This window comes from Dendrobates tinctorius, unplaced genomic scaffold (genome assembly GCF_039654945.1).
Source record: "Dendrobates tinctorius isolate UK_male_01 unplaced genomic scaffold, ASM3965494v1 ptg000070l, whole genome shotgun sequence".
NCBI lineage: Eukaryota > Metazoa > Chordata > Amphibia > Anura > Dendrobatidae > Dendrobates > Dendrobates tinctorius.
Window position 1 is genome coordinate 95,041,922 of NW_027361738.1, and position 14,618 is coordinate 95,056,539.

At 43.5% G+C, this 14,618-nt stretch overlaps 1 protein-coding gene across 1 annotated transcript; it reads right to left on the reverse strand.

Annotated features, from left to right (window-relative positions):
• Positions 1 to 1,317: 1,317 nt before the first annotated feature.
• On the reverse strand, positions 1,318 to 13,733 carry SOSTDC1 (sclerostin domain containing 1). Its single transcript, XM_073582153.1, has 2 exons — positions 13,300 to 13,733; positions 1,318 to 3,774 (listed from the first exon to the last, which is right to left on the reverse strand). The coding sequence occupies exons 1-2, from the start codon at positions 13,499 to 13,501 to the stop codon at positions 3,335 to 3,337; spliced, it is 642 nt and encodes a 213-aa protein (XP_073438254.1). The 5' UTR covers positions 13,502 to 13,733; the 3' UTR covers positions 1,318 to 3,334.
• Between the last annotated feature and the right edge of the window lie 885 nt (positions 13,734 to 14,618).

Sequence of the window (14,618 nt, forward strand, 5' to 3'; positions counted from 1 at the left end):
TTTATTTTTGATATTCTATCTCTCAATGTTAAAATTAACCTACCCTTAAAATTATAGTCTGTTCATGTCTTTGTCAGCGGGCAAACTTACAAAATCAGGAAGGGATCAAATACTTATTTCCCCCACTATATGGCCTTCATGGATGAGTCATCAGAAGAAAACCTGTCCTGCATCCTCACCATAAAATTCAGGGTCAGAAGTATGCAAAAGAAAATCTAAACAAGCCTGATGAATTTTGGAAACAAGTCCTGTGGTTACAATAGAACTCTTTGGCCACAATGATCAAAGGTACAGTATGTATGGGGAGAATAGGGCACATAATTTCAGGAAAAGAACACCTAGACAACCATTAAACATGGGGGAGGATCAATCATGCATTGGGGTTGTGTTGCAGCCAATGGCACGGGGAACATTTCACGGGTAGAGGGAAGAATGGAGTCAATTAAATTTAAAAAAATTCTTGATGCAAACATAACACCATCTGTAAAAAAGCTGAAGATGAAAAGAGGAAGAGGAAGAGGACGGCTTCTACACATGGATACTGACCCTAAACACACGTCACAATCCACAATAGACGACCTCAACAGGCGCAAGCTGAAGGTCTTACAATGGCCCTCACAGTCCCCTGATCTGAACATCATTGACAATCTGTGGCTAAACCTCATAATAGGAGAGGAAGGAAGACGACCCAGGAACCTCACAGAACGGGAGGAATTCTCCAAGGAAGAATGGAGGAAAATCCCTCAAACAAGAACTGAAAGACTCTCGTCTGGCTACAAAGAACAATTACAAGCTGTGATACTTGAAAAAGGAGGCGCTACTAGGTAGTAACCGTACAGGGTGCACAAACATTTGCATCGGCCCATTTTCCTTTTTCCTTTTTTAAAATGTAAAATATGAAAATAAATATTTTTTTGCCTAAAATACGAAGGAAATGTGTCATCCATAACTTTATCCCTTTTAGAGATAATTTCATCGTCAGCTTGCTTAACTGTTCACAATAACAGTAATTTTGACCAGGGGGTGCACAAACTTTTACATGTCACTGTAGGTATGGTTTGTATTGTTGTGATCTATGCAGCCCTACCTCTGAGTGGTCCCGGCAGGTTCCCTAGGGTGAAGGGGGTCTTCCTATCTAGGCCATCTGAATATTACATGCCATAAATGACTGCTATAAGGGAGTCCACACCTGGGACCAACCTCTCACCAGTTCTGGAGGCTCAGGCATTAGCGCTCCTCTCTCCACTGTAGTGTATGGGAGTTTACATACCAGAATAGCAACCCAAACATAACAAGGAATAAACAGAAACACAGATGTAAAATCTCAATTGCACATAGCTTTTTAATAAACATTCAGACACGTGTCCTGTACTAATAAAATACAACAATAAAAATATACCACAAATACTACAGAAGTATCTTACAATATCTACACAATCGTGGGATGCGTTCTACTTACAAGGCGTAAGAAAATACTTTGATACATAAAAAAAGGCTGTATGACATATAATGTACTGTACAAGTTAAAAAAAATACACATTCAAAAGATACAAGAACCTTTCGGAGGCGAAGGCCACCGGCCACCAGCGACCGACCCGAGCCGGCACAGAACACGCATGTAACAAACAATGACCAATAAATATTTTAATTAAATTTTCCTTTCTATTTGCCAATATTTAACCCTGGCGAAACAAAACAGGGCGCATAAGTATTCAACAATTCTGTAAAAAAAAAAATGGAATAAATTAAAATAAAGGAAACTTTTTGAAGTCTCATTGTTGGCAACATTCTTTTAAGAAATATATATTTATGAAATGCTTAATTATTTTTTGTGAACTCAAGTAAAACCAGATTCTAATTATTGTAGGCGATCTAAAAATTACAATGTTGTTTTGTTTACACTGAATTTCAAATATTTATTGTTGAATGTATAAGTGTAAACATTTTTTTTTTAATTGTTTAATGAATTATTTTACATCAGATTAAATATATATATACACATTCATAAATATGATATATATATATGTATATATATAATTCTGAATTAACTAATTCATGAAATAACTTTTTTTCAAATTATGCATTTAAAAATACTATTTTCTGTATATATTTTTAAATGTACAATTAAAATACATTTAATGAATTATTTTAGTTAATTCAGATTTAAATATATATTTATCTATATATACATTTAATCTGAATTAACTAAAATAATTCATGATATATTAAGATATTAAGAAAAAAATAGAAAAAAATTATACATTTAAAAATATTTATAAATGTATATATATATATATATATATATATACACACACACATACACACACACAGGGTGGGCTATTTATATGGATACACCTTGGTGGGCCACTTATAAAGTTGGATCCAAAATGGCCGACTTCAAAATGGCCGCCATGGTCAACACCCATCTTGAAAAGTTTCCCCCCTCCCATATAATAATGTGCCACAAACAGGAAGTTGATATCCCCAACCATTCCCATTTTATTTAGGTGTATCCATATAATTGGCCCACCCTGTATATATTGAATTTCATATACTAATTTCTAAATGTATAATATAAAAAATGTTTTTTTTTCCACTTATTTCAATATAAGTGAATATAATGATATAATTATATATATATTTTATTATTTTTTAAAGGAGAAAGTGAAATTATTGCCATATGCTTTAAAAAAACAAAACTTAATTTAGAAATAATTTTTAACTTCTGTTTATCATGTAATTACTTTGCTTTTTCTTTGGCATAATTTCATGTTGTCTCAAAAAATTAAAAATTATATTTTTTTTTAACTTATGAATGAACAAGAAGAAATTGATGACTTGACTATTTGGATGTGTCATGACACCTGCTGGTTAGAATATGTAACATATTAGATATTTTCCTTAATATTTTTGTTTTTAAAAAAATAAGGTTATATTATTAAAAAAAAAAACAACACCATACTTTAGCTTGGCTAATTCTTCGGGATATAAAAGAAAAGATTTATAAATTATTTTAAATTTTTTTTAATTGTCTTTTTAAATCTATCCAAAGCACCTTTGACCCTGTCCACAATAGCAATTAAACATAAAACTTCTGCAAAGTTTTTCCCAAATATTTAGATTTTTTCGTTAAAATTTTTTTTTTTAGTCCTTCAAAAAGATTAGGGTATTTAAATTTAAAAAAAAAAAAAGTAAAAAAAAAATAAATTCACGTTGAAGGGTGTTTGAAGCTTTTCGACCAACAACCTCTGGAATTGGGGTTCACAGAATGGAAATGTTTTTTTTGCAAGTCTTAGGGGACAAAGTCATTGAGCCATGTTCCAGCGTCCCGGGTCTAGCTGGAAATGAATTTGCTGATCTTACTTAGTCTTTTCTTATCTCGGTTGCTGTGGGAATGATGATGTTGGTGAGCATGGGCAGGTTTTAGAGGGGACACCCCTTCGTAGTTGTGGCTGGACTCGTTGTGTTGCCTCGTGTATCGCTTGCACTTGCAAGAGGTGACCACGGTGACTTTGTAGGTTCTGGTGGTGCCATCCGCACATTGGAGCTGGATGCGTTGGGTGCGCGTCTTGTCGTTGACGCATCTCCATTCCTGGGTGCTTCGACGACTCCAATATTTCAGGCCGTAACCTCCTCCAATCCAGTTGGGAAGAATAGGTAGAGGAAGACATTCTCCGGCACAGACAAGCTCCTTTATGGGTCTTAGGCTGGTACACTGGCCATCGGAAATGTACTTGGTGGATCTCAGCTCTCGACACCCAACTTGATGCTGACCTACAAGAAGAGCAATGAAAGTAATGGTTAATTACCGGATCAAGGATGGTTTATATGTTGACCTATTGAAAAATTCCATTAATGCCTTGGAAGACGTCCTTAAATTGCCCTTCCATGGACCGATATTCCAGCCCAAAGAACAATCGTGAGCCAATTATGGGAAGGTAAGGAGGACTTCTCATCAGAAAGGATCCCTACTGGACAGACTGACTATTTGAGAAAAAGTTTTGCCCTGAAGACCGCCATACATTGGCCAATGAGTATTGGTGTCAACGAGGCATCTACCCCTCTATGAACTTTTCTACCTTCATATGGATGAACAAGGAACGGGGCAAATAAAGGGCAATCATCTCATGGATGTGGGCAACTATAGACATAGACCTTATTCCCGTAGCCCTTAACATTGTTGAAACAAAGTAATTTCAGACATACAATATAATCAGTGTAACAAAAGTAGAAAATAAATTCTGGAAAATGATTGGATGCAGCTATTGCCTTTAAATTTTCACCCTAATGTTCGGAGAGTCCTATAATTTGAAATTTCCCAAACCGAGAAACAGATGAGGGAGCTGAGATTATACAATTTAGCAGATTGTTCACTTTACAAATGAATTTTCTACATTTTTCTAGGACTTTTTTTTTTGTATTTTTAAATGAATCTCAAGGTGTAAAGTCCAAGTCGGTGGGATGTAACGCAGCTCGCCGTGCCCTGGGCATGTATCTGCAGGTCTTGGTGGATGTGATGACCAATTACCTCCCGCTGACAGACCTCCAAAATCCGGACTTAATTATGTTTTCATGAAACCTGAGACGCAGGTAAAGACAACAACGGAGAAAATGGGCAAGTTGGGAACTGACATGGCCCTATAAGTGATGAAAGTGATGGCGAGTTCTCACTGTGTAGGAAACAATCCGATAAGGACAATAGGTCACCCCCGCACCTCTCTGCCACCCATCAGCGCTGTTGCTCCTCGTTACCATCTATACATTTCGTAACTCAGGTGAGAAGACGCCAAAAACTTTTTCTTGTTGATGATTAATGATCCATGGAAAGAAGCCAAATTTCATTTGTGTTCATTGCGATCCTGGGTCTCCCCTCCCCCTCATCAGACAGATTGAGGCTGGTGGTGGGCCCCAGGGGCCAAGCGCTGGGTGCCAGAGAACTCAATAAAATCTCTATATGTTTACATCTGCCAAAGGCCCTGGGGCCCGGGAATAGTCAGCCAGGAAGTGCAAAGAAACGCTGGACCCAAATCAAAGCCTTTCACCTCTCCAATCATTCCTGACATTGCAGAAGTGTCACAGACAGGTGAGAGTGGAGGCAGCTATTACCGCAGCTCCTGACATACACATGTAGCAGAGCCCAGTCTGACACATGTAGCAGAGCCCAGTCTGACAGAGGTAGCAGAACTCAGTCTGACAGAGGTAGCAGAACTCAGTCTGACACATGTAGCAGCCCAGTCTGACACATGTAGCAGAGCCCAGTCTGACAGAGGTAGCAGAACTCAGTCTGACACATGTAGCAGCCCAGTCTGACACATCTAGCAGAGCCCAATCTGACATATCTAGCAGAGCCCAGTCTGACGTATCTTGCAGAGCCCAGTCTGATAGAGGTAGCAGAGCCCAGTCTGACATATCTAGCAGAGCCCAGTCTGACACAGGTAGCAGAGCCCAGTCTGACATATCTAGCAGAGCCCAGTCTGACATATCTAGCAGAGCCCAGTCTGATAGAGGTAGCAGAGCCCAGTCTGATAGAGGTAGCAGAGCCCAGTCTGACACATCTAGCAGAGCCCAGTCTGACATATCTAGCAGAGCCCAGTCTGACATATCTAGCAGAGCCCAGTCTGATAGAGGTAGCAGAGCCCAGTCTGACACATCTAGCAGAGCCCAGTCTGATAGAGGTAGCAGAGCCCAGTCTGACATATCTAGCAGAGCCCAGTCTGACATATCTAGCAGAGCCCAGTCTGATAGAGGTAGCAGAGCCCAGTCTGATAGAGGTAGCAGAGCCCAGTCTGACACATCTAGCAGAGCCCAGTCTGACATATCTAGCAGAGCCCAGTCTGACACATCTAGCAGAGCCCAGTCTGACACATCTAGCAGAGCCCAGTCTGGTAGAGGTAGCAGAGCCCAGTCTGACATATCTAGCAGAGCCCAGTCTGACATATCTAGCAGAGCCCAATCTGACATATCTAGCAGAGCCCAGTCTGACATATCTAGCAGAGCCCAGTCTGACACATCTAGCAGAGCCTAGTCTGATAGAGGTAGCAGAGCCCAGTCTGACATATCTAGCAGAGCCCAGTCTGACATATCTAGCAGAGCCCAGTCTGACATATCTAGCAGAGCCCAGTCTGACATATCTAGCAGAGCCCAGTCTGACATATCTAGCAGAGCCCAGTCTGATAGAGGTAGCAGAGCCCAGTATGAGACATCTAGCAGAGCCCAGTCTGATACCTGGAGCGAAGCCAGTCTGACACATCTAGCAGAGCCCAGTCTGATACCTGGAGCGAAGCCAGTCTGACACATCTAGCAGAGCCCAGTCTGACAGAGGTAGCAGAGCCCAATCTGGCTGAGATAGCAAAGCCCAGTCTGACACATGTAGCAGAGCCCAGTTGGACACGTAGCAGAGCCCACTCTGACAGAGGTATCAAAACCAAGTCTGACAGAGGTAGCAGAGCCCAGTCTGACACATGTAGCAGAGCCCAGTTGGACAAGTAGCACAGCTCAGTCTGACAGAGGTAGCCGAGCCAAGTCTGACAGAGGTAGCAGAGCCCAGTCTGACAGAGGTAGCAGAGACCACTTGGACACGTAGCAGAGCTCAGTCTGATAGAGGTAGCAGAGCCCAATCTGGCTGAGGTGCTTAATATATAGTAGTGTTGAGCATGACAGATATAGCAGAGCTGAGTGACAGATGTGGCAGAACCAAGTACAACAGCTATAGCAGAGCCTAGATCCACAGAGGAAGCAGATCAAGGCCAGATAGATGTAACAGAGTGAGATCAGATTTTAAAATGCTTAGTATACATTTGCTGTGTCTGACAGATGTAGCAGAGTATAGCAGTGCCGAGTCTGATGTAGCAAGACTGAGTTTGTCAGATGTTGCAGAGTAGAGCCCCATAGATATGGCAGTATTGAGTCTCGGATAAAGTAATTGGAATCTGACAGATGTAGCAGAGCTGGGTCTTACATGTGAAGCAAAGCTGAGTCTGTCAAGTGTTCTGATTCAGACAGATGTAGCGGAGCAATGTCAGATTAAAAGGGGTTGTCCGTTCAAATCAAGATATCCAAAGGAATTATACATGGTCCTTTGAAGAGTATTATATGGCCGGGCTTTATGGGTCAACAATATGGATTTTCTCTCTAAAAGTGGGAGATCAGGGAAGTATCAAGAAACCTAGAGCGTCACCGATAATTAGTAAAACTTTCCTCCCAGTGCAGCCCCAGGCAAATAAAATGAGGAGAGTATATTACAAAGTTGTAGAACTTTTTTATGCAGTAATTTTGTTTTATTTACATTAATATGAAAATCTCTGAAAAACGCCCAAGTCAGCTCTGCTACATGTAGGATGAGTGGTGGTGAGGGCGTCTACGAGACCGCTTCATGTGTGGAGACAGCGTGACTTCCAGGCATGGAGCGCATGAAATGAGAGAGACAGAACATTTCCTCTCTCATCTGTTACATTGTAACTTCTTTTGATAGCATTGTATTTATTGTGCCCATGTAAGGAAAGATTTACATAGGACTGCAATTATAAATAAAAGTGTCCCTTAAAGAGTTTTCCTACTTCAAATTAATCTACAAGTTCACAATCTCTTCTTGCTGTCAGCAAAGCAAACTTCCAAAGAATCTGAACACCGTCTGTCTGCACTGACACATTGTAACAAATGAGACAGAAGGAAGCTGAGCTCCTGATTGGCCAGACTGGATGGTGTTGGATACATTTTATCTGGCCGGAATCGAGACAACAAGCAGAGACCCAAGAAGATCCTGACACACACAGAACATTAGAACGGTGCAGAACTGTTTAGGATACTGTTTATTACAGCCCTTTAAGGCTGTGTACACACAGTGCGGATCCTCCCGCGGATTTTTCAGCGCAGATTTCTTCCTTTTTTTTGGGCAGTTTTACTGCGGTTTTTGTGCGGTTTTCCACCTGCGGATTTGTAGAATGGAGCAGGTAGAAAACTGCAGCAAATCTGCACAAAAGAAGTGACATGCTGCTTTTTTTTTCCGCACAAAAGCCGCGCGGAAAAAACTGCAGCATGTGCACAGTGGTTTTTTTTTTTTACATAGGCTATAATGGTACTGTACATCACCTGCAGTTCTGCTGCAGATCCGCAGCGGCAAATCCGCCCCGTGTGCACAGGACCTAACTGTTGTGGTCTGCATAGTGCATCATGACAGCACAACACGTCCGGAGCCCAACACACTCAGCTCTGCACACTCAGCACATATTAGATAAACAGTATGGCCGCCCCCAATGCCATGCAGATGATGGAGCCCAGGGGATATCACTAGTCCCACTGCACCAGGTAATGACATCACTAGTCCCACTGCACCAGGTAATGACATCACTAGTCCCACTGCACCAGGTGATGACATCACTAGTCCCACTGCACCAGGTAATGACATCACTAGTCCCACTGCACCAGGTAATGACATCACTAGTCCCACTGTACCAGGTAATGACATCACTAGTCCCACTGCACCAGGTAATGGCATCACTAGTCCCACTGCACCAGGTGATGACATCACTAGTCCCACTGCACCAGGTAATGACATCACTAGTCCCACTGCACCAGGTAATGACATCACTAGTCCCACTGTACCAGGTAATGACATCACTAGTCCCACTGCACCAGGTAATGGCATCACTAGTCCCACTGCACAAGGTGATGACATCACTAGTCCCACTGCACCAGGTAATGACATCACTAGTCCCACTGCACCAGGTAATGACATCACTAGTCCCACTGCACCAGGTAATGACATCACTAGTCCCACTACACCAGGTAATGACATCACTAGTCCCACTGCACCAGGTAATGACATCACTAGTCCCACTACTCCAGGTAATGACATCACTAGTCCCACTAAACCAGGTAATGACATCACTAGTCCCACTAAACCAGGTAATGACATCACTAGTCCCACTGCACCAGGTAATGACATCACTAGTCCCACTACTCCAGGTAATGACATCACTAGTCCCACTGCACCAGGTAATGACATCACTAGTCCCACTACACCAGGTAATGACATCACTAGTCCCACTACTCCAGGTAATGACATCACTAGTCCCACTGCACCAGGTAATGACATCACTAGTCCCACTACTCCAGGTAATGACATCACTAGTCCCACTACTCCAGGTAATGACATCACTAGTCCCACTGCACCAGGTAATGACATCACTAGTCCCACTACTCCAGGTAATGACATCACTAGTCCCACTGCACCAGGTAATGACATCACTAGTCCCACTGCACCAGGTAATGACATCACTAGTCCAACTACTCCAGGTAATGACATCACTAGTCCAACTACTCCAGGTAATGACATCACTAGTCCAACTACTCCAGGTAATGACATCACTAGTCCCACTACACCAGGTAATGACATCACTAGTCCAACTACTCCAGGTAATGATGACATCACTAGTCCAACTACTCCAGGTAATGACATCACTAGTCCCACTGCACCAGGTAATGACATCACTAGTCCCACTGCACCAGGTAATGACATCACTAGTCCCACTACTCCAGGTAATGACATCACTAGTCCCACTACTCCAGGTAATGACATCACTAGTCCATGTAATGACATCACTAGTCCCACTACTCCAGGTAATGACATCACTAGTCCCACTACACTTGTAATTACATGATATTAAGCGATCATTGCTAAAATCAGGAGGAGACATCTTGTATGTGACTATTTGGGCCCCTCAGATCCTCACCTCTTAGTATCCCAACAGTAAATGGCTGATAACACAGGACACTAGCATAGTCTGTTTGAGAAAACAACTATAAATACCATCCTGCCATTTATTACCCTCACAGAAGACACAATATTTGCTCCTCGTCCGCCGCTTTCTATATTCGGCCTCAAGTTTGTGCTCTTGGATGAGATATACAGAGATTCCTGCAGAGCTGTGTGTGATCACTGCGAGACATGTAATGACAGACAGCTGGGTCCACAGGCATGTACAGGAACAAACTCAGCTCTGCTACATCAGGCCATTTCAGCACTGTTGGATCTGTAAAGCGCCTCTGTGCATCTGGGAGACTCAGTACTGCTGTATCGTGCCATCCAAGCTCTGCTACATCTAGCATTGTCGGCTCTGCTGCATGGGGTTTGAGCTCTAGTATTCGGCAATTTGAAAAACTCATGTTTTGCAGAGAAACGGAGCTGACCACATGCAGCAGAGCCGACAGTGCCAGATGCAGAAGAGCTGGACTTGCTAGATGTAGCAGAGCTGACAATGCCAGATACAGAAGAGCTGGACTTGCTAGATGTAGAAGAGATGACAGTGCCAGATGCAGAAGAGCTGAACTTACTTGTTGTAGGAGAGCCGACGATGTCAGATGTAGAAGAGCTGGACTTGCTAGATGTAGCAGAGCTGACAATGCCAGATGCAGAAGAGCTGGACTTCCTCGATGTAGCAGAGCTGACGATGCCAGATGCAGAAGAGCTGGACTTGCTAGATGTAGCAGAGCTGACAATGCCAGATGCAGAAGAGCTGGACTTGCTAGATGTAGCAGAGCTGACAATGCCAGATGCAGAAGAGCTGGACTTGCTCGATGTAGCAGAGCTGACAATGCCAGATGCAGAAGAGCTGGACTTGCTAGATGTAGCAGAACCCGACAATGCCAGATGCAGAAGAGCTGGACTTGCTAGATGTAGCAGAACCGACAATGCCAGATGCAGAAGAGCTGGACTTGCTAGATGTAGCAGAGCTGACAATGCCAGATGCAGAAGAGCTGGACTTGCTAGATGTAGCAGAACCGACAATGCCAGATGCAGAAGAGCTGGACTTGCTAGATGTAGCAGAACCGACAATGCCAGATGCAGAAGAGCTGGACTTGCTAGATGTAGCAGAACCGACAATGCCAGATGCAGAAGAGCTGGACTTGCTAGATGTAGCAGAACCGACAATGCCAGATGCAGAAGAGCTGGACTTGCTAGATGTAGCAGAACCAACAATGCCAGATGCAGAAGAGCTGGACTTGCTAGATGTAGCAGAACCGACAATGCCAGATGCAGAAGAGCTGGACTTGCTAGATGTAGCAGAACCGACAATGCCAGATGCAGAAGAGCTGGACTTGCTAGATGTAGCAGAACCAACAATGCCAGATGCAGAAGAGCTGGACTTGCTAGATGTAGCAGAGCTACTCACTTCTGTTCTGCTGCACTAAATACTTCTGCTCAGCAAAACTCAGTTTTTCTACACATTTGTAATTTAACTCTGCTACATCTAAAAAGCTCAAACCTGCTGCACGAACTCCCCTGTGCTGCATCGGGTTCTGCTGTGCTGCTCCTGAGTAGTTTAACTCTCTTCATGTGGCAAACTCAGCTCTGTAAATATAGGAAGGCATCGTCCGCTCTGCTTCATCCAGGAAACGCTCAATACCACAAACTAAGTTTTCACTGTCCTTGGGTAATTTAGCTCTGCTACATGTGGGATACTGACACATTGCTTATGGCAAACTCATCTAAGTGCATCAGGTCATTTTACAAACTCAGTTCTGCTACATATAACAAATTCGGCATCTGCATCCAATTATCTTTACTGGACTCTGTGACAAACTCAGTAGTAATGCACCTGGGTAATTTGTCTCTACTACATCTGGGAAGCTCTGTCCTGCTGCATATAACAAACTCATCTCTGCTGTATTAGGGTATTCTGTTGCACCTGGGAATTTTAACTCTTCGTGTGACAAACTCATCTCTGCTAAGTGTGGGGAGGCCAGCCTCTACTCTGCTGGATCTACCTAGTTCTGCATGGCTCCATGCGACAAACTCAGTTTTTCTGCACTTGCATAATATAACTCTGCTACATCTGAGAAGCTCTGATCTGCTACACTTGGCAAATCGTCTTTTCAACAACATCAGGCTGATTCTGCTCTGCGGCACCTGAGGAACAAAACTCTTTGCATGTGACAAACTCAGCTCTACTGTACATAGAAATCTTAGCCTTGTTCCATCTGACAGACTCAGCCCTGCTACATCGGTGCCAGTTTTGCCTTTAGTATCTGCAACATGATCCACATGAGCAGTTTTCCCAGATCCTGGGTGTCAGAGTTATGTTCCTATTGTGTGATTTTTCTATGGGCCGGAGGAATCGGTGGGAAATCTCTGCTTGGTGTCATATCAATGTGTGTGGAGGGTAATATTATATGAGGGAGGGGATACATTGTGGGGGGATATGACTGGAGGGTACAATGGACTCACATAACAGCCCAATCATAGGATCAGCCCTGCAATCACATCTCCCTATATACAGTTCAGCAGGATAAAAACCGACATTGCGTATAGATGTAGCGGAGCTGAATTTGTCATCTGTGTGCTTTGAATTGTGCAGTCCTATGTAAAAACATATATAACATTATCACCATGTGTCGTGCCCATGGCAAACTCAACGCAGCCTGTGTTATACCGCTAAGCTTTTTGTTACAGATGTAGCAGAGGTGAACTTGTCATTTCCCACAACTCTTAGTCTTTCATAGGACTGCAAGTAAACCTACTGCAAAAAGTTATTACAAATTCAGCTCTGCTACAGATGCTCTGGTTTGCTATGAGATTCCCACATGTTATGACAGGGTCGGTGGTGCTGGGAATTGCTATTTAAGCAGTTGTATCATGCAAAAACAATTAACTGAATTGCTCCTTTAGGTGGGAGAACTCGCATGGACTAGAATGACCCTTCCCAATAGAGCGGACCCCTCTCTCCCTCCCAATTTAATGGTCGATTCTAATAATATATATATATATAATAGGGAATTACAATTTATGTAACTGTCTTATATATTCATCCAAAAATTGGGCAACCCCTTCCCTACGGGAATTGGAATTGCTCCTGTACTAGGTTTATCCATCCCAAAGTGGAAGACCCCCCTCAGAGCGAAGTCTGGTGATAGATATGTACTAGGGAATTGCTATGTAAGCAGTTGCAAAAATAAAAAATGCAGCTGCTCCCTTAGGTGGGGGCTTCCCTGTACTAGAGCCCTGTCCCCCCTTCTTCCCAATTAATGTCCTATCCTAATGATAGATATAATAGGGGATTGCTAGTTATGCAGTTTTCTTCCTATGGACCCTGGGGGGCTCCCTTATGGGGGCTACCTGTACCGGATCTTTCCGTCCCCCAGTACAGGACCCTCCTCAGAGACAATCCTGATTAGAGCCATATGAGGGAATTGCTATTTATGCCATTTCCATTTTTTCCTCTATGGCAGGAGACCGATATGTGGCGGGGCTTTCCCCATATTCCGGCCTGCTGGCAGTTGTAGTGCGCCCCGGGGACTCACCTGTCCGGTCCAGGCTGGGGGTCGCTGGGTGTCTGCCCCCGTTCCTGGCCTGGTTGCTGGCGCTGCTGTTGGCGCTGGGCACCAGGTGCTTCTCCACCTGGGAGTACAGGATCTCCGTGGCGTCGTTCTTGAAGGTCTGGCAGCTCCTGAGGAGGCAGCAGAGGAGGCAGAGGAGGCAGCAGGGGAGGCTGGGGGGCGCCATGGCGGTGTGAACCGCTCCTGTGTGGACGAGGCCTTATATACCTTGTCAGGGCTGGAGGGAGACTGGGAGGGATCAGCAGACGGGGGCTGGAGGCGGCGGCGCGGTCACAGCCCACAGAGGACCGAGAGCCGGCGGGATGGGGCCGGGACTCGGGGGGTTAATGGGCAGCTGAGCTGCAGTCCCATGTCACATCCCAGGAGATGTGCGGTCCCATGTAGTGAGTAAAGCTGGACAGAGGCCGGAGTCTTTATTGCTCTCTGTTATCAGCCACTTCTCATAAGACTCCTGCCATAAAGAGGAGAAGGAGGAGAGGGCTGTGCGGAGCAGTGGAGGCCGGGGCTGCTGCAATGGCCGCTGTCACTGCCTGGGCCGCATACAGGACACGAACTGCCGGACACCGTCATAGAAGGGGCAGATTCAGTACAGGTATCTATAGGGCACAGCTATATATATATACAGTATCTATAGGGCACAGCTATGTATACAGTATATATAGGGCACAGCTATGTATATACAGTATAGGGCACAGCTATGTATATACAGTATATATAGGGCACAGCTCATAACTATATAGGGCACAGCTATATATATATACAGTATCTATAGGGCACAGCTATGTATACAGTATATATAGGGCACAGCTATATATATATATACAGTATCTATAGGGCACAGCTATGTATACAGTATATATAGGGCACAGCTCATAACTATATAGGGCACAGCTATGTATATACAGTATCTATAGGGCACAGCTATATATATATATACAGTATATATAGGGCACAGCTATGTATATACAGTATCTATAGGGCACAGCTATGTATATACAGTATATATAGGGTACAGCTATGTATATACAGTATCTATAGGGCACAGCTCATAACTATATAGGGCACAGCTATGTATATACAGTATCTATAGGGTACAGCTATGTATATATATACAGTATCTATAGGGCACAGCTATGTATATACAGTATCTATAGGGCACAGCTATGTATATACAGTATCTATAGGGCACAGCTATATATACAGTATCTATAGGGCACAGCTATGTATATACAGTATCTATAGGGCACAGCTATGTATATACAGTATCTATAGGGCACAGCTAT

Coding starts and splice junctions, on each gene's coding strand:
- SOSTDC1 (XM_073582153.1), bottom strand. CDS start 13,501: ATGGCGCCCCCCAGCCTCCCCTGCTGCCTCCTCTGCCTCCTCTGCTGC. Junction 3,775..13,299: donor CCCCAGCCTGGACCGGACAG/GTGAGTCCCCGG, acceptor CTCTTCTTGTAG/GTCAGCATCAAGTTGGGTGT.